Consider the following 21,296-nt stretch of genomic DNA (forward strand, 5'->3'; position numbering starts at 1 on the left):
TCCAAGTACAAGTTAATTATTAATCTCATGTCGGACCAATGAAAAATTGTTTTTCCAGTATGCGTGGGGCTTTTTAAATGAACTTCCTGTGTCAACACACTGACATCTTCACGCGATGAAACTGTTGCCGTGTGTTATCATCATTGCGCTGCAGTTAAGAGAATCGGGGTGTATCATAGGCTCCATCAAGCATTGGCTGTTCGGCGATCATCACCAAAATGTGGTTGACAAAGCGCTCAGCGAAAGTGGCGCTAAGTTCGAAGTCGTGTCAACTGATGAAAAGTTCTTAAAGTTTGCAAATGAGCTGAACGACATGTCGCCCCTCGATGCCTGCTATCATATCGTAATTATCTTTATATGTTAAAAAAAAAACCCCACATATATGTAGAGGACTGTTTACACCAGTTTCTGTAGGAGCCGATTTTACTGCTAAATTAATAAATGTGAAGATGTCTCCTTGTTAGAAAGAATAGTCTTAACCATATGTTAACGTGACCAGACTACGCTCAGGTCACAGTAAGAATTAGTCCCATAAACTTGCAGTGTAGCAGCCTTGCGTCGATTTTAATAATCTGTTAAAAATAATCTGCAGGGGAAAAATATATTTTTATACCTTACAAACCTTTTTGAACATGCATATGTAGTTAAGTCTACAAAATATGGAATCAAGTGAAGTCGTACCCAACCCGACTCGCACCCAAACCAACTCGTACTCAAATGGTAAGGTCGTACCCAAAACTATGTGGTTCACTCGTACCCAAATATTTGAGTACGACTTCACTAGTCAACTCGTACCCACGGGGGAAATATATTTATACTAAGAAAATAAAATACAATAGTTTTCTTTCATATGTTATTTTTTTAATTTATGTTTTATTCAACTTTAAATTAACTTTGCCTGTTGCTTAATTCATTTGATTACTCAAAAAATATGCTTTAATTATTTAACAATATCTAATATAGTGATTTACTTACCGTTTTCTTGCAGGAAACACACCTCTCTCGAACTATGTTGATCTTCCAAAAGTGATGAAAATGTGTGTTTCTTCTTATAATTATGAGCAGCATGTTTATTTTATGCTGACAAACTCATTGGTTGATCGGTTGAACGGAATCACATTAAGCAATTAATTTTAATTGATGATAGTTAACCTGCTCATAATCATTCTTTGATCCGTCCGCATTCAAGTACAGAACTATAGTATACTAGATTTTTATAACAAATTATTTTAAATTTGTTATACAATTCGAATATTAATGTTATCGATAATATACAAAACATAACAACATACAAATAAAAGCCATTAATTTTATATTCTTAGTATAAATATATTTTTTCCCTGTGGGTACGAGTTGACTAGTGAAGTCGTACTCAAATATTTGGGTACGAGTGAACCACATAGTTTTGGGTACGACCTTACCATTTGAGTACGAGTTGGTTTTGGTGCGAGTCGGGTTGGGTACGACTTGACTGTAATTCTGAAAGAGCAACATAGTAGGTATTTGAGACCAATCATATGAAAATTTCGGCGATATACAGCGCAATATTTTTTTATTTGCTACAAAGCAAGTATATAGGACAAATTCTGTCATTAAACTGGGTCTGAAGGACATCTGTCATTTAGACGATAAAACATTCTACCGGTATTTATCTCCTTGTGTGCCCATATTTCAACAGTCTTAATGTATAGGTCTCCTTTACAAAAGAAGTGAGCAATAAATTTTAAATCTAAGACATTTACCATGTTATAATTTCAGGTTGTTTACAGTTTAAAGAAGAAGTGTGGTGATTTGACAGAGGAAGATTTAGGGAAATTAGCTGTTCAGCTTTTAAACTGTCAGTCAGAAGCTGAAAACCGACCAACTTTTCAGTGTACAGCAGATATGGTAATGTTGATAAATGATGATATAGTTCTGTAAATGCATGTCATGTTCGCTAGGCAAGGGTTTTTCGGTTCACTCCGCTCCCCATAAACTCATGGGGAGTGGAATGGATCGAAAACCCTATAGCGTGCCTAGGGAAGTTGCTAAATGTTGGCTATATAGATAAATTTTAAGCTGAGACAAGAGTACCTATCGGTAACTAGACTAGAGGTGATCCATCAATGATCCCTTAAGTTTAAAGATTCTACCAAGGCTTAATAGGTAGGAAGAGTTTGTGATTTGTTGCTAATTAAAGATTCTGGAAGCCTCAGTTAGAATCCCTTTCTAGTCTGTCATGATTACTGATATTCCTGATGAAAGGGTTAGAATTATTATTAAAAGTCATTTTACATTTTTGAGTTCTTTTTAAAACTAGATTTTATACAATGTTTAAAACAGACACGTCTATTTGATGAGATGTGCCCAGCACACTTCAGATCTTAAATCCACTGTTTATTTTTATGTAAGACATGGCTAAAGAGGTACATGTAAGATTTGGACTTCATTAGAACATTGGCTTCTCCTAAAAAAAGCGTTGTTTTATGTGATTGAAATATGAACAAGAAAATTGTTTGAGAAAGTCGTAGGAAATATTGATTTTTATATTTAGTTTTACAAAAAATATCTGATAATTTTTTTATGAACTTCCTCATACTTTATATGATCGTATATTCTTAGTACCATTTCAAATACAATAATGTGTATTCAAAATGTATATACATGTACAATATACATGTATTTCATAAATTATAATGTCATTGAGATAAATGGGAGGACACTAAGGAATTGGAATTAGAACAAAGAGAAAGTCTAGATGATCAATGTATATTGATTAAATTTTTTATGGTAATCTTATCTACAATGTATAGAATAAGTAACAATTATTATAAAGAATCATGAATTGCATTTTATAGAACTTTTCAATTTTCTGATACCAGACAATTGCAGAATGTACCAAAAATATGGATGGGCCAACTTGGAACGCATACCAGATTGTGGGGAACCGAGCACGGGCGATGTGTTACGCCACACAGCAGGACCAGTTCCGCAGACTAACTGAAATGGCCGTCCACGAGCTGGTGGCGGCTGCTGATGACCAACTGGAAAACTTAAAGCAAATGATGGTAAAATTAGAAATGATTTGTTATATATGCGTAATAAAAAGTTTTGTTGCATTGTAAAAAAGTTATATATTTTACCTTATATATAGAAAAATTTCCTTGCTTTATCTACAGTATAAATTTTTTAGAGAGAATTTGAATATTTAGCTCACCTGAGCCAAAGGATCAAGCGAGCTTTTTCTGATCAAAATTTGTCCTTTGTCTGTCGTCGTTGTTTGCATTGCCACTGGCTTGGTGTTGTCATGAACTTTTTGCATTTTCACCTTCCATAATCACTTGGCCAATTTCAACCAAATTTGGCACAAAGCATCCCTTGCCCAAGATCATTCAAGTTTGTTCAAATGAAGGGCCTTACATAAAGGGGAGATTGTTCGAAAATAAAGAAAATTTATTGACATTTTAGAAAATATTCGTCACAAATAGCATTTGGCCAATAAATTTGAAACTTAAAATAAGGCATCTTCAGAGAGTGTAGATTCAGTTTTGTTCAACAAATCACGATCCCAGGGATGTGATGGGTTCACAATGGGGGGGGGGGAGCAAATTTACATAAGAACAGATAATGTTAAATGTTTGAAAATCTTTTACATGTTTACTCAAAAACAATTTTGCCAGATATTGAAACTTAAATGGAACCATTCTCATATAGTGTAGTATCAAGTTTCATTAAATCATTATCCCTGGAGGTAAGGTGGGGCCACAATTCTACAATATTTACATAGGAATATACTGAGAAAAATCTTCATTCTTAATTTGGACTCAGTGTTAAAATATTTGCTAAAAATTATTTTATACCTCTGCAAAATTGTACAGATATTTCCGTATTTTATTTATTTAAGCTGTTTGGATCAGAGTATGTCAGTTTGGTATTGTTGCTCAGGTGAGCAATGTGGCCCCTTGTTTAGTATCCTGTACACACTGTACTTTGTAATTTATTGCGTTAAGCAGATTTATCCATGTTATAGATTGTGATGCACACAAGGTTCTCCTTGTAAAATAAAACTGTGATACAATAAACAGTGTTTTTCAAAGATCTATGGAATTTAGTATAAAGATAAAATTTGCTAATTGCTGTACTTCAGTATAATTAAGTCATGTATATGCAAGCAATGTGTTTATGATTACCAGAAAGGACAGGAGTTGCTGCACTCTTTGACCTCAGAGACAGTTCAGAAATTGTTCGATAGTCAGATGGAGTTACTGGGAAATCACCAGCAGCTGAAACTAGCCCACGACACCATCATGTCCAACGTGGAGAGCAATATGAAGAACCTTCATCAGGAGAAATCTCTGATAGCCACAGGAAATAAACAGCTTGCCGAAATGGTGGAGAACATTAAGAAGAAACTAGGTATAGAGCAAGGGGAAGGAACTCATACATTGCAAATATAGAAATGTAGTTCAATATTCAAATTAAGAATGAAGCAAATGGTTATTGATATGCACAGTTTTTCTGCATTAATGTAAGAGTACAAACAAGACCTAATTTTGTTTTTACTGATCTGTTCATGCTTAAAATTATCTGATCTTGCATCAGTATCTGTAGAGTGACACGTACAGTTTACCGTACATAATGATTGATCTTGTTCCCATGCAGTATGACATCCAGTTATTTCCATGATTAAAACTATCAGACAGGAATGATTCATAAAAAGAAAAACACCAGTTTTTTGCATATCTTTACTGTCTGTTCTATAGATCTTAAAATGATTGAAAAGATGAAAAGTGCTTTGCTTGGTACAGATACATGTACTTGATGTTGGCTAATTAACATTGTATTCATACTTATATTGGAGTGATTTACAAAACTATTATTTCAATTTAAGATGCATTAAAAGACTATGTATTACACTGTATGTGTTTATTTCTGATATATAGATTTAACTGCTGAGAATATGGCCACTCAGGAGAGGAAACAACAGGAGAATTATAAGAACATCATTGAGGATCTTGGTCAGATACACATAAAGGCACAGGATGCTCTAAAGAAACTAGGTACATGATAATGTTCACTTGAGGAAAAATGATTCTCTTCTTTTGAAATGAAAATCCAAATAGGGTTAAAGATTTATATTTGAAATGATTTTGTATTAATACCAGCATATACAGCACTCAAAATTTGTCAGAAATACTATATGAGAGATAAAACTAAGTACTGTATCTTTTATTCAGTGAGCCTTAAAATTTTACCTTATGACTGTAATGCTTGTGGATGTATACATGTTTGTTTTTAATTTGATTGCAGATGAGAGCTCGGCTCAGTTGTTACGTAACCATAAAGAGATGACCAAGTTCTACCTGGAGATGTACCTGAATGTGAACAAGATCAACTCCTCGGTCTCTGAACTGATGGACACAGTTCTCACAATGCAGAAAGACTTGGAGAAAAAAATCAGCTGGTTCTCTCATATCCTAGGCAGTTCAGGTAAAATATTCTGCCTAAAACTTAAGGTACGGTGACTCTCTTATGAGGGGAGTAACTATACCATTGGTATAATGAATTGTTATTCCTTTACTGATTTGTCACTTAAAAGAAGTACATTTGTATTACAATGTACAGTGAAAATTTGCTCACACTGCATACTGGATTTTAATCATAATATAGTTTTCTTTTGAAAATCTTTATCATTCAAGCAGAATTATGTAAATGTTTGTGATGAGAAGGATAATGAACCTAAAATGTTCTTTAAAAATGCATAGTTTTTACTGATTATTTTTAGTTTCATTAATAGAACATCTTGATATTGAAAATGGTATTTATAAAAGAAGAGTATTATCATAATTATGAAAATAAAATAGCAAATTCATGTATAATTGCATATTTCTTGCATGCTTTACATGCACACATACATGTGAAATAATAAAATAAAATATAAGATCACTAGACAAGACATCAGTTTGGAGAGTTTTGATTTTCCTCACAGAGGACAAGCTGGCAGTGATGATGTCCTGGGGGCAGCACCTAATGTTCTTCCTGTTTATAATCATCATGTCCGTTTATCTACAAATTCCTCGCTTGTCGCGACTTGCCATTATAGCAGCGTTGACTGCCAATGCTGTGGCAGAGCTGAAGTTTGGACAGAGTATCGGCTTCAGACATGTCCTGGGCTTCATCGTGACTGTTGTCACAGGTAATCAAACAGAAATAGGTGTATATCTGAGTGATTTCAAGTCCAACTCCAAAGACAGAAATTTATTTAAGGAATATATAGTGTTGAGAATTGAATGTTTTTTAGTAATCACTGGTAACTTTAAAAGTTATTAAACTGACGAAAACTTTTGGAAAATATACATTTATTACACTTTAATTGTACAGTTTGACACGAACATGTGTTATAATATATAATATTCTAATGAAATCTCAAGCTGAAAGCTCAAGTGAGCCTTTTTGATCAATTTTTGTCCGGTGTCAATCTTTCTGTCTGTCTTTCCGTAAAATTTTACATTTTTGACTTCTTTTCCAGAACCACTGAGCCTATTTTAACCAAACTTATCACAAAGCATCCTTGGGTAAAGGAAATTCAAGTTTTTTTTTAAATGAAAGGCCATGCCCTCTTTCAAGGGTAGATAATAACAAATCATTGAAAATTTGTTGGTATTTTTAAAAATTCTTCCTCTCAAAAACCATAAAAGCTGAAACTTGTGTGGAAGCATCCTCAAGTAGTGTAGATTCAAATTTGTTCAAATCATGATCCCTGGGGGTAAGGTGGAGCCACAATTGGGGTCAATTTTTTACGTAGGAATATATACAGTAAACCTTCAAAAATCTTCTTCTCAGAAACTGATCAGCCAGAGAAGCTGTAACTTGTATTGAAGTATCCTCAGGTGGTGTAGATTCAAGTTTGTTCAAATCATGATCCCCAGGAGAAGGATGGGGCCACAATGGGGGTCGAATTTTACATAGGAATATAAAGAGAATTTAAAGATCTTATTCTCAGAAACTGATTGGCCAGAAAAGCTGTTACCCATGTGGAAGCATCTTCAGGTAGTGTTGATTCAAGTTTGTTCAAATCATGATCCTCAGGAGAAGGATGGGACCACAATGGGGGTCGAATTTTAAATAGGAATTTAAAGAAATTTTTTTCAAAGAGCTTATTTTTAGAAGTGTGGGGGGGGGGGGAAGGAGGATGTAAAATTTTTACATAGGAATAGGGTTGGTCCACATGGGGGGCTCCAATTTTACAAAGGAAAATTTAAATTATTCACTTAAAACTCAAATGTTATTTAATATGGTTTTACTTAAATGCAAGCATTTTGACATATTGTTAATTCCTTTAAAATTGTTTAGACTCTGGCCCCTGAACAATTCTTCAGCCTCACTAGGGGTTCAAAGTTTGATGTAGGTTTATAATCCATATAAAAACTGTACAGTTGTTTACGCCTGATCATCTTCTCGAGAACTACAATGCTAAATATGTGTTATGACTATAAAATCATCCTGTTACAAAAGGGCTCAATGAAAAACATAAGAATATGCAGAAGAATTTTTTTTATACAGGATCTATGGTACGACATTGTTCAGATATTTTGCATATGACTCCATAAAGCTGATTTTATAATGTCTACTGTTGCGCAGGTGAGCGATGTGGCCCATGGGCCTCTTGTTTTTACTTGCATTGCTCAGAATTACATGATTCAATAAATATAATGCATCAAATATACATGACAGATTTTCTTAAGATTCAACCTTTATAATATTCAAGCAAAATTGGTAGTGCATTTCAGATTTCATTTCTTTTGAAGGCAGAGTACGAGTATTTATCAATATGGCTGTTTGTTAACTATTGATAAATTAATTTGTTTTTAGCCAATGTGATGTATCACATTTGGCGTCCGAAGTCTTACTACAGAAGGGAGCAGTACATGGCCATTGGAGATGCCGACCCTGGTGCAAGGTCCTCTCCACTGTCTGCTGATGAAATACAAACATTGCAACACTTACTGCAAAGAGTCCAAAATTCAGGTAACAGCAAGCATAGTTTCAATCTTTGTTTTCTATATTCAGTGCTTATATAATTGTCATTTCACAAATGATGGTGAAGCCCTTTTAAGTCCCTTGTAAGTATTAATATGAACTTGAGTATAAGACACATCCCAAAGTATAATGAAAAAAAAAATACTTACAGAAAACAAGACATTTATAGATACACATATGTACACAGTACAAATGTGCATAAATGTACTTGAACATTAGTAATATGAGAAAGATAATAAAAACAAGCATTCTGAGAGTATTGCATAAGCAATACACGTCCCCTACCGCTTTGTAGAAATTTGTGAAAACAATGCACTGTTATGCAGAATATCATTTCTTACCGTCTCAACAGACCAACCCGATAACGAACCCGATTGTAACAATACATAAAACCCTGTCGATTAAATTTACAACACAATGCTTGACACTATTTTACAGAACTTATTTGTTTGTTAGAAACAATAAAAGGAATGGTCCAATTAAATTAGAACTTTTTATTGGTCCCTATTGTATGTTCATGTACCATTTTCTTCATCTAGTTCCAGAAGGCAATGATGGAGGAGGGTCAGGGAACCAATTTAATCAGAACCAAGCAACAAGAGCCAGGCCAGACTCCTCTACAATGGTACATATCCTGTGTAGCAAATGTTTGACCTTGTTAGCTTTGACATTGATCACTTAGCATTTTATTACATTTATTATAATGAAAATAACATGTTTTTGCACAAGCATGTTTTGGCTTTCATTTATACAGCTTTTTTTCCCTTTCAGTTAGAAGAAGATGAAAACATTCGGAGGTTTTTAGATGATAACTTGGATGCTACAGAAACGTTCCGACCAGAGACACCCCTTCCATCCACTTCAGGATTTGGAAGATCATTTTCAAGGTTCCTATGAAATTCTTTTCCAAATTTCTTGTATTGAATTGTACAAGACAGAAAATTTGATATGATAAAGTTAAAATAATTGAAGAGTAAAATTTGTTTTTGCTAGTTGTATAACAAAAAACAATGTTTATTTCAATGACTTGACCATTAACAGGTCATCGACCCCTTCAAGGTCAAGTACAACGAGCGTGCGCTGTCATGGCTTGACACGAACCGGAACTCCATGCCGACTGTCTGCAGCACCAGGACGGGACTTCTGTCACAGACACAAATAAACTCTCGCGTGTGACCAATTTATAGGAGAGATGAGAAACAAGTAGGCACATTTTATGCTTCATGTTGGGATCCACAGGAAATTTTGTTGGTTCAGGACTTCCCAAGTAAATTCAGACTTGGTTAATTCATAAAAAAGATGCCTTGATTCCTCGGCAAAAACATCAGGATCCCATCTATGCATCAAGTAGCTGCAGGTCTTGCTATCAGTCTGAAAAAAATTCTAACGGACAACCTTAGAGCGAATTTTTTCAGAATGGGAGCTATAGACCTGCGGCTACTGTAAATTCCTAATTAAACGCGAGGAATTAATATCCGCGTAAAATTGCAAGAAGCCCATCACGGAATTCTTAAATCTCGCTTTTAATTTTCTGATACATGTAAACTACATGATAATACAATATAATAAAATTTCGTTTTACGCAATTTTATGTTCTCGTGATTTGATGGAAAATTGTTGAATCGTGGAATTAAGTACTCGCGTATAATAAGGCATCTACAGTATGCATCCTGTGTCTTCAGTCAGCTTACAATGTGTTGATAGTGCTCTAGTCCAAAAAATTTTTTTATCATATGCATTATGTGTGTAATGCTGTGTTCCAATATTATATTCATGTAGGACACAATTTGACGGCAATGATCTGAAAATTGTTGTCCATTTTGTTACATTTCCCCTAACTGCAATTCTTAGAGAAATAGAGAAACCTTCAGAAAATCACTTTTGTCTTGCATACTGTTTTAGTTGCAAAGCAATTTAACTTTTAAGATTAAATTGAAGCAAGGAACAAATGGTTGATAATATTAAAATTATTTATTGGACAATTATTGAATTCTTCAGGTTTATACTCAAGTCTGCTAGATGTATATCTGTATACATGTAAATTTATATATATTACCAATCCTGTTTGTGCTTGTATGGTTTGATGTCCTCAAATCGTGTGTAAATTATGTGCCAAATTTTTTCTCAATGCATGTAATTGAAATGTTATGTCAGTTTATCACTAATGTTTATTCTCTGCATATTACATGTATTAAATAACTGAGAGTTTTTTAATATGCTCTACATAATTTTTTTCTTTTATCTAAAAGATACACAGATATAAATTGCCATAAATTGTGGATCTCACAATTCTTCTTTAATTAACTTTTCATATCATTTTATATAATTATAAACTTTTTAGAAACTGGACTGAACTTTTTTCAATACATGTATATGAAAAAAATGTTTCACACTGAAAAAAATGCAAATATTTATTTTTCTGTATGATTATATGTGCCAAGTAATTACCAGGTATTTCAAAAAGGATAAATTTGGTAAATGGTGTTATTCTGTGTTTGAAAAGACATTTGGAATTCACAATCTGTAATACAATTTTATATATTGAGTAATGAATTGCACCGGTGGTACATCTGTTTATAGATTATTAACCTCAAACATTCCAGATCTGTGGAAGCTTGTGCCTTGAAAGTCAAAAATGAATTTAAGTACATCTTAATAGTTTAACTAAAAGAAAAGTTTTTCCTCTCAGTCATATTTCACATTTTTTCGTGTTTGTTTTTGAAAGGGTTGTTTATATAATTGTAATTAGAGAAAATATGGACCGTCTCATTTTGTTGCGTTGCTTCAAAGTACTAATCTCTCAAGCTGTATATGATATTAACGAACTAATGGATATGTTTTTAGCTCACCTGAGCTGAAAGCTCAAGTGAGCTATTCTGATCACATTTTGTCTGTCGTCCGTCTGTCTGTCTGTAAACTTTTCACATTGTTAACATCTTCTCAAGAACCACAGGGCCAATTTCAACCAAACTTGGCACAAAGCATCCTTAGGCAAAGGAGATTCAAAGTTGTGAAAATTAAGGACCACGCCCTTTTGCAAAGGGAGATAATTAGGAATCATTGAAAATTTTCGAGAAATTTTCGAAAATCTTCTTCTCACAAACCATGAGGATAGGAAAGCTTAAACTTTTGTGGAAGCATCCTCAGGAAGTGTGGATTTAAAGTTGTGAAAATCATGACCCTCAGGGGTAGGGTTGGGCCACATTGGGGGGAGGGGGTCGACTTTTACAAAGGAATATATAGATTAAATCTTTAAAAATCTTCCTTCTTAAGAACCTTTTGGCCAGGAAAGCTGTAACTTATACAGAAGCATCCTCAGGTGATGTAGATTTATAGTTGTGAAAATCATGACTTTCAAGGTATGGTGGGTTCCACAATGGGGGGTTGCATTTTTACATAAGAATATATAGAGTAAATCTTTAAAAAACTTCTTCTCAAGAACCATTTGGCCAGGAAAACTGTAACTTAGATGGAAGCATCCTCAGGTAGTGAAAATTCAAGGTTGTGAAAATCATGACTCTTGGGGGTAGGGTGGGGCCACAATGGGGTCAAATTTTTACATAAGAATATATAGAGTAAATCTTTAAAAAAATCATCTTCTCAAGAACCACTTGGCCAGGAAACCTAAAACTTGTGAGGAAGCATTCTCAGGTAGTGTAGATTCAAAGTTATGAAAATCATGAATCCTGGGGGAAGGGTGAGGCCACAATGGGGGGTCAAATTTTTACATATGAATATATAGAGTAAATCTTTAAAAATCTTCTTCTCAGAAACCACTATGCTGGTATAGCTGAAACTTTTGTAGAAGCATCTTCAGGTAGTGTAGATTAAAAGTTGTAAAATTCATGACCCTCGGGGGTTCAGTGGGGCTACATTTGGGGGTCGACTTTTTACATAGGAATATATAGAAAATTATTAAAAATCTTCTCAGAAGGAATCAGCCAGGAAAGCTGAAACTTGTGTAGAAACATCTTCAGATAGTGTAGATTCAAGGTTGTGAAAATCATGACCCATGGGGGTAGGGTGCGGCCACAATTGGGGGTTGCATTTTTACATATGAATATATAGAGTATATCTATAAAAATCTTCTCAATAACCATTTGGGCAGGCAAGCTGAAACTTGTTTGGAAGCATTGTCTGGTAGTGAGATTTCAAGTTTATTCAAATCATGTTTCCAGGGGTAGGATGGGGTCACAAGGGGGGAGGGAGAATTTTTACATAGGAATATATAGAAAAATATCTTTAAATCTTTTTGTCCCCCGCCGCAATGCGGAGCGGGGACATAGAAATGCCGGGCGTCCGTCCGTGGGTCCGTGTCCGTGGGTCCGTGCGTCCATCCGTCACACTCTTTTGTAAGCGCTCTCATGCCTTCAAATGTTGACGGATTTTCATTAAATTTATACCAAATGTTTATACCATTATTACCTTGGTCAAGTTTGAAAATCAGCTTTGGAACCTTTTTGTTGGAGTTATGGGACTTTGACCACAATAAAGACTCTGTTTTATCCAAAAATTGACCTTGTAAGCGCTCTCATGCCTACAAATTTTGACGGATTTTCATCAAATTTATACCAAATGTTATTACCACTATTACCTTGGTCAAGTTCGAAAATCAGCATTGGTCGATTCTTTTTGTTGGAGTTATGGGACTTTGACCACAATAATGACTCCATTTTATCCAAAAATTGACCTTGTAAGCGCTCTCATGCCTACAAATTTTGACGGATTTTCATTAAATTTATACCAAATGTTTATGCCACTAATACCTTGGTCAAGTTCCTAAATCAGCCTTGGTCAATAGACTCGATACTAGTATACTGCTTGACCGGTGGGGGACCCAGGAATTCTATTCTTGTTCTAAAAAAACATTTTCCCAGAAAAGCTGTAACTTTAGTGAAAGAAACTTCAGATAGTGTGGATTCATGTTCAAATCACAATCTTTAGGAGTAGTGTTGGGCCACATTGGGGATTGAGTTGTACAAAGGAAAACATTTTAATTATTCACAAAAACTGAAATGTTATTATATATGCTTTTACTTATATGCAAGCATTTTTATATATTGCCGATTTTTTAAAATTGTTTAGACTTTGGCCCCTGGATGATTATTGGACCTCACAAGGGGTTCAGAGTTTGATGTAGGTTTATATCCTATATATAAACAATTGTTAAGGGTCTTTTTGAGAACTGCAATGCTGAATGTGATATGACTATAAAATCATCCTGTTAGAAAAGGGACTTGATTATAAATATAAGAATAGGGGGAAACAGGGGGAATTTTTTTGTATAGGATCTACATGTATTATACCACATTGTCCAGATATTTTGTATTATGACTCCATAAAGCTGATTTTATCATGCCTATTGTTGCTCAGGTGAGCGATGTGTTCCATGGGCCTCTTGTTTCTGTGTTCAGTCTGTTATGCATGGTTGATATGTTGCAGTGTGTTCATGCCACAAATTTTATAGCTTCACTAGTAAACAAAACAGAGAGGGAAAGTTGTTAAAGTCTCACTTTCAGTTTTTAAGTGTTACACTTTTGCATATACATTGTGTAAAATGTGTGTCGTGTGTATGTAATTTGTATGTTTGGAGATTAGAATCGAGTGTGTTGATTTAAGTGTATGTAATTTGTATGTTTGGAGATTAGAATCGAGTGTGTTGATTTAAAGGTGGAGCTGTGATTTGTAGGTTGAGCTGTAATGAATAGTCAGTGAGAATAAACTGGTTCACCATACATACATGTTTTATTATTGCTTGATTGGTAGAATGTCTAAGCATTATGGTTCCCAAAGTATGTACATGTACTTGTAATACCAAGAGGTTTTAAAAGTACCCATATTATATTACATGTATTTGAAAATTCAATTACATAAAAAATGTCAGATCTTCCAATTATATATTTCTACAAGAAATTTTTTCAGGTCACAGAAAATTTTGGAACATCCTCTTACATCATTTTTCATTGTTTTGTAATGTGCAACGCGGCCAGGCTGTGTGTTTCAATAGGCCTATGCTAGCACCCAACCGCTGCAATAGGTCCGTTAACCTGTGGCCTCAGTTGATAATGAGAATATTATAAAAAATTTCCAATAGATTGGATACCCACGAACTGGTTGACAGTGCCTCCTGCAAATATAAATCACTCTACCTTCCAAATAATAATCAAACCACAGCATCAACCTCGTGTTTCCTCCACTGCTGCCTATAGTGCGCCCCTCTATGTCTGTGCTCTACTTGTAGTGCCCTATGCAGGACTTGCATCCAAGTGAACACAAACTCGGAGAGAACAGTAATCTATACCTGGTCCATAATGTCTTATTCGGGTCTTATAAATGGCAATAGATCACCAGTACTCTCTCTTGTTCATCAAAATGTTGGATCCAAAATGATGCATACAACGCAGTTCTACAGTGTCTTATAAATGGCAATAGATCACCAGTACTCTCTCTTGTTCATCAAACAAAATGTTGGATCCAAAATGATGCATACAACGCAGTTCTACAGTGTATGCTCTGGCAGTTCAGACATGCATGTACATGTGTAAAATTTATTAACATTCACTGTAGTGTTTACGAAAATGTTTGTCTTATGTTTTGGCAAAACTAAAATTAGAACCAATTTCTTTTCATTTTTTTTTACTGATGGGCATGTTTATTTAGTACATGTATTTACATGTATTGAAAACAAATTGACAGAGAGGTTATAGAGGGACAGGGTATGGAAAACTTTGTATTGTGTCATACTAATATTACAAGGCTTGTCTAGTACATAGTGGTTCAAAAGCTGAGATAAAAGTTATAATTTAAACACCTTTTTCATTTACATGCATTTATTAATTTATTTAGTAACATTTTTTGTCCATAACAGATGTGTAGAGAATATTGCTTGCGGGAGTTAAGGGAATCTATCTGTTTCAGTTTCTTCTCGTCTTCTTGCACATTTGTCTTGTATCGCTTGAGGGACTCTGTTGCTGATCTAAAAAACAAATATTGTTTATTTTACAATATTAGCTGACAATTTTTCAACATAATGCTTTATTATGTTATTTGAACCCACCTATAGATAATAGTTTTCCAAGTCTGGCTCAGATCTTTCATTTTTTCTACAACAGAGAATTACAATGCATTGTATATAATCAGATGTTTCATTTTTGTCTCCCCCCCTACCTCAACCATCTCTGATTTAAAAGAATTATTATTTAAGTAGTCCATTCACAAACATAAATTGCTCCATCTCAAGTTAAAATCAATGAACAGGAACCCGGGTACAAAATACTCTGTATTATGATATTTTGCAACAACATTACAATGGAAACCTTCCATCTGAAATGAACACCTTTGGATCAATTAACATTCATGTATACAAAGAGTCATAAAAAAAGAAGGCTAGGTGTCCTTTATATCATATTGACAGAGTTTGGTCCCTTCAATTGATAAGCTCAAGACTCACCAAACTCTGTGAGGACAGATGTGTCCTCATCTAGGTCCTCTTCCCAGCCTTCCTCACATTCTTCCTCATATATGGCAAATTGTGAGGGGCTCATTTCCATCACCTGTAGAAAGAAGTCAAAATTTTACAGTTGCCCACCAACTGATTCAATCATTAGTAAATTATTGCCCAGCAAACCCTTAATTATATCAACACTGTCAACGTCTTCATCATATAGAAAATTGATACAATGTAAACTGACATCAAACAAATGAAATTACACAAAAGATTGTTTCACTATAACTGCAGGACTGCTTTTTTGTTGGGCAAATTGATATACAAGTACGTGTACTTTGGTGAAATCTGATATAACTGCAATTGTTTAATAATTATCAATTAACTATTTATTAACTAAAACTTTGCCAATCTATTTTAATTTGATGTGCAAAGAAGTACTATGACAGATATCATGAAGGGGGCAAGGTGCTAATGGATTTATAATTCATATATATTCTTAATAATACATGTTATAATAATATTTAAATGTGTAGTAACTACATTATGGGAATTTCAAACAATTGGCAAAATCCGTTCAGATTTTTACAAGAAAGTATTCACGTAGAAATAAAACATAAAAAAAGAATTAAAGGAAACAAAGGACTATGTGCAGTATGGTCAAATATCTGCCCCCGATTTCAACCAATTTTTAAATAGTATCGTATAAAAATAAAATCTTCACAAATCATTGTATGGAGGATGCCTATAACTTTAATTTTGATTTTAGTCATCATTGCTCATTCACTATTTATCTATGATGTCCCCTAAATGACCTATTTCCCGCAAATTTGCAAACAAAGGAAAATATTCTCATTTTTGCTCTATATTTTGCATTCGGAAGTATAGAGCGCAGGTCTGCTCAAGTACGATTTTAACATATATTTTTTCTTCAGATGGTTAGACACATTATACTGAAAAATGGTTCTTGAGCAAGCCTGCGCTCGATGTTTCCCAGAAGAAAAAACATCGGAAAACACCCATATTTTGCTACAAAACATCAATTTATCAAAATAATGCAATCTTCATGACGTCATTTCTACATTATGACGTCACTGTGGTGATAACCTTTTACACCTTTATTTCCAATATGATTTTAACTATCTTTCTTCTTATTTTTAAAGCTCTTTCTAAAACTTTGATTTTGGGGGCAAAAAATGCATAAAACTGCACATCGTCCTTAGAAAAATTTATAGTGAAAGATCCACTCACAATCTAACGTGAATGAACTCGTATATTAATGTCATAGCCACAAATTAGACAAACTTGCTAGGATAAAAAAATTAATCCTTGCATATAAATTGCCTTTTTTGTGCCATCATAGACCCTTTAATTATATTGTTTATCTTCTCATATCAATCAAAATTACCAGAAGTCTTCACGCTCCTGGGACTTTACATTTAAATTACTGGTATTTGAATACACTTGTAAATGTATAAGCACTTACATTTGTTTATCTCTTACACAAGAGAGATTTAAAACCCAGACTTTTACAAATCAATTTATAGCCTATTGAATCAGCTATTGCGTAATGAGTGACTAAGACCTGACCTTTAGCACCATGAACAATCTGTCATCTGTTAGAATCCCATTAGTGCCCACTACAATGTCGCCTATCAAATCCTCCATCACCTACAACAAATAAATCCTCCCTGTAGATTTCAAAACAATTACAATAAAACATCTCCTGATAAGATTTGTGTAAAGTTGTTCTTGAAACAGCAATAGATACTAAAACTTCAAAGAATGGAATAGCGTAAATTCTCTGGAGATTGATTTATCTTAAGTGGTAGATTTCCTTATTTCTTTTATTAAAGTAAACATTCGGACAATCATGACTGCCTCTGAGTCAACTTCTGGTTCATACATACCTTTTGTTTAAAGAACAATGATTTTTTCCTGGCAAATTCTTTGTTTTCTGCTTCCTCTTCCGCAATGTCCAGAATCAGGTCAAGGGGTATATCTACCTATAAATTTAACAAGCACAGGTAACAATGAATGTACCAAAATGGATAACATATAATCTAATATCTTATAGTATATATGCAAATGCTTTTCTTTTATTGCAAGTATACAGATGAACTTCATATAAACCTATGGATCATTGTGTTCTTACAGTGTCATAGTGATTGGCAGGGTAGGCCTCAGAAAAGCCATACATGTGCAGGAGATGCCAGTTTGCCAATTCTCCATAGGTGTTAAACACCTCCTCTCCCTAAAATATCAAGAAGAGTTCATTTCACTATAAAATCAATAAATTGTGAACATAATGTAACCTGAGATGCCACATGCTGTCTAGTACATGTAGTAGAAAACCAAGTGGTAATGTACACTCTGATAATATGTACACTATAGACCTTTTTGATGTCCTTAGTGGCAATCATTTCTAGACAGTCTGGTTTAAAGGACAGATGAGCATTGTTGTTGGCTATGTGGTTCAACATGTCAGCCATTGGGACCATGTAAATGGTGGACTTTTCTTCTTCCTCATCTTCACCAAAGTCATCGCTGTCATCATCTTTGGGTGGCTCGGTGAAGCTGTATGCCATTACATAGGACACCATTCTCTTGTACAGCTCCAAGTCATCACAGCTTTCACTGCAAGTTCATGTAAATACTATTCACTTCATATAATCTCGAGTGTAAGTAATAAAATGAATTTTCTTTCAATATTGTTCCATGTATACTCTCTATAATCACATTTCTGCGATTCAAAATTAATCAGTCTCTTCTTATGATGGCTAGAATCTACCAGAACACCCTGTTTAAGATCAGAGTATACCGGGTACACATTCAGGATGAAAAGGAATATTATTAAGAAATAAGTCTGTGAAACTTTACCTGATAGTGTCTTTGTGTTTTTTCAAATAAGGGGAGACAACTGATTGGAACTCTGTCAGGATTTTCTTGTTGTCACGGTTCACTGCCTCTACAACTCCTGTTCCAGTCAGCAGCTTCTCTCGCTCTTCTCTGGATCAATAAAACGTCTCATGATCATTAATACCAGCAAATCTAAACGACATATTCTAATGAGACTTCAATCACTAATTGTTCTTTTATGGGCTTTTTTTAATTCTCAGTTTTTAAAGCAACAAGTAATGATAAACTGAAACCCTGAAACCAGACTAAAAAGTTTTGAGATTTTTCCAAATTGAACTGACTTCAGCAAATTTATGATGTTTATTAAAATGCATGCATATTTTTTCTTAGCATTAACTATTCTATTTCCATTTATCAATATTCATAAACATAACAGTCACTATTGATCAGATATATCGATTCAACATGATTTCTAGAATGATTACCAATATCCATATACTGGTATTAATTTTCAATTGACCACGGGTAGTAAAATTGTTGAAAATCATATGTATATCTGATCTGCTTTTAAGTAAATCAATTAATAGAAAATTACTTACTCAGTCCAAAACATTGGCAGATCGACTGTTTCAGGGAGCACGTCAAAGTATGGTTTCCAGGGAGAATCCTTTGCATTGTATTCATGCATCATACAGATTAGCAACTCTGACCATCCGCTCTCACTGTTCACAGGGTCTAAATAAAATGTATTGTAGGAAAGGATGAATGAGCATATAGATACAATGAAAATATACAGCTGGACTGGGAATCGAATCTGGTACCCCTGCAACTCTAGTCAGGAGCTTTAACACTGGCCTACTCTGGCCGATATCCATGGTCCATATAAAGTTTTCAACAGTAGTTACAGTATATACTGTAAACGTACTACATTTGGCTGTGTATTCTATTTAGCGTTTTTGGCAGAATGTGGCTTCCGCTAAATCAAGTACATAGCTAAATGCCATGCATATATGCAAAAGAATAGTCACATTCAGGAATACGTTAATTCAAATCCACACCAACTTGTTCAAAAACTATTTTCCGCAAAATATCGTACACGCCAAATATTATACGTTTACAGTACATGTATTTAAAATTGACATGTTGTGAAAATTGGTAAAACACTTGTCAACAAATCATTTTAAACTTTCTGTTTTGTTCAAAATTTTGCTTCATTTATGAAGAATATCAGATTTTTTTCAATGAAAAAGAAAGCCATTGTTATAATGATTGTACCCTTCTCAAACAATGCTGAAATGCTGGAGGACTTCGGGTGTAAAAGAATTTTTCTTGAAATTCGAAAAAGACTTTCTCCCTCTTGAACATCTGCAATAGCGACCATGCCATTTTGAGCACAAGAACCATCTGGTCCAATAGTTACCTGAAGTTTAAAAAAAATAAATATAATAATATGTCAACTTTTTAAACATTAAAGTAGACAATTTAAGAAAAATCAGCATGTGTAATAGTTTAAAATATTTTATCTTCATTTATTTAATATCATTCTTCATTAATTAATTGTTCACACATTTTCTACACTTGGAACAAACACATCAACATCATAACCAAGAAGGTAAACTCCACCTGTGCCTTTCTGCGATGTAACATCAGCAGCTGCAGCAAGAAGGTAAAAGCCCAATGCTATACTTCTCTTCTCAGAACTAACGTTGAATACGCTGCCACTGTATGGGACCCTCATACGACACATTTACTAATTGGAACAAGTCCATCAGAGCGGCACAACATATTCAACATACAGCAGCGTATCAAAGATGCTAAAAGACCTAAATTAACCGTCATTACAACAATGACGCCAAAACATGAAATTGATCGTGATGTACAAGATAGTATACAACCTGATCGCAATTCCATCACAAGTCTACCTGACCCCAGTTACTACCACCAAATCCTGAAGACACTTCATGAGATTCATCATGCCTCACTCCCTTTAGCCATCTGCCTATGGAATACCCTGCCAGCCACACTAGTGGTCTTGCCAATGCTAGAGGCATATTACTCTGTCAGCTAGATCCCTGCCCTTAGTGGAACATTGTTTCCAACTCTATTTTAACCTGTTACTACAAATCTTTTAAGTGTACAGTCCTTTGCATTTACAGTCACAGTTCGACAATACTTGGTCAACGGAGGGATGAACAATACTGGAAGAAGATAAATCGTATCCATATCTTAATTGCTCCTCTTATTTCACCCCCTGCAGACTCCATACTGATCATTAACAGTGTATTGACTCCTGATCGTAAGGATCTTATGTGCTCCTGATCATCAGGAGCGGATCTTTAGTATATAGAGTGTGACAGAATTTTAGAACCCTCAGTTAGTTACTCACTCTCACAGTTACTTACTATCGACCACTTATGTTAACACTTGGATTATTAACTTCGCCTATGTTTGGGTTTACCAGTTTTTACATGTTTACATGTATTTGAGATTGTATTTACTTGGATTTTATACTGTGAATTATTTTTCCTGAATGTTTGTATTTGGGATCTGTTGTGTAAAAAAACGTTACACTAAAAATTCGATTTCGGGGTCTATTTTCAAAATGAGAAGAACAATGGTTAATTTAATTCATTCATGCAAGCTGAAATCATGAAAGAAGCTGCAAGACAGCTCGGCCCGGTGCGGCGCTACACATCGTATTATATGTGATTTAATTAATTACACACCTTTCCACTAAAGAAGTTGTCATCATTTGAAGAAAACCATTTGAGAAACGCATTTGCCCTGTTTGTACAAAGAGTTTTGAGGTCTGCATTGACATTGTTTTGATCATTATTTTCCTCACGTGGCCTCTTTGCTGGAGTTGCCATTTTTAAATCTCCTTTACCTAAAGAGCAACCATTAAAATGTCTAACATTTTAAAAGCTGTACCATTGACCTCAGACGTTTAGACTACATATGAATGGTAAACATA

The 21,296-nt window shown here is 34.4% G+C and overlaps 2 protein-coding genes across 2 annotated transcripts; one reads left to right on the forward strand and one right to left on the reverse strand.

The window, feature by feature from the left end:
* Window positions 1-49: 49 nt before the first annotated feature.
* LOC128189815 (protein brambleberry-like) lies at window positions 50-13,754 on the forward strand. The gene is made up of 11 exons (XM_052861582.1): window positions 50-343; window positions 1,759-1,887; window positions 2,862-3,047; window positions 4,173-4,395; window positions 4,923-5,039; window positions 5,290-5,469; window positions 5,969-6,175; window positions 7,852-8,007; window positions 8,559-8,644; window positions 8,791-8,906; window positions 9,061-13,754. Exons 1-11 carry the CDS (start codon window positions 116-118, stop codon window positions 9,179-9,181), a joined length of 1,749 nt encoding a protein of 582 aa, XP_052717542.1. The 5' UTR covers window positions 50-115; the 3' UTR covers window positions 9,182-13,754.
* Window positions 13,755-14,587: 833 nt separating this feature from the next.
* On the reverse strand, window positions 14,588-21,210 carry LOC128188299 (N-lysine methyltransferase setd6-like). The gene is made up of 11 exons (XM_052859265.1): window positions 21,049-21,210; window positions 19,598-19,742; window positions 18,922-19,057; window positions 18,344-18,472; window positions 17,860-18,100; window positions 17,619-17,717; window positions 17,374-17,469; window positions 17,054-17,134; window positions 15,470-15,572; window positions 15,077-15,122; window positions 14,588-14,995 (listed from the first exon to the last, which is right to left on the reverse strand). The coding sequence occupies exons 1-11, from the start codon at window positions 21,190-21,192 to the stop codon at window positions 14,836-14,838; spliced, it is 1,380 nt and encodes a 459-aa protein (XP_052715225.1). The 5' UTR covers window positions 21,193-21,210; the 3' UTR covers window positions 14,588-14,835.
* Window positions 21,211-21,296: the final 86 nt, after the last annotated feature.

This window comes from Crassostrea angulata, chromosome 6, assembly GCF_025612915.1.
Source record: "Crassostrea angulata isolate pt1a10 chromosome 6, ASM2561291v2, whole genome shotgun sequence".
Taxonomy (NCBI): Eukaryota; Metazoa; Mollusca; class Bivalvia; order Ostreida; family Ostreidae; genus Magallana; species Magallana angulata.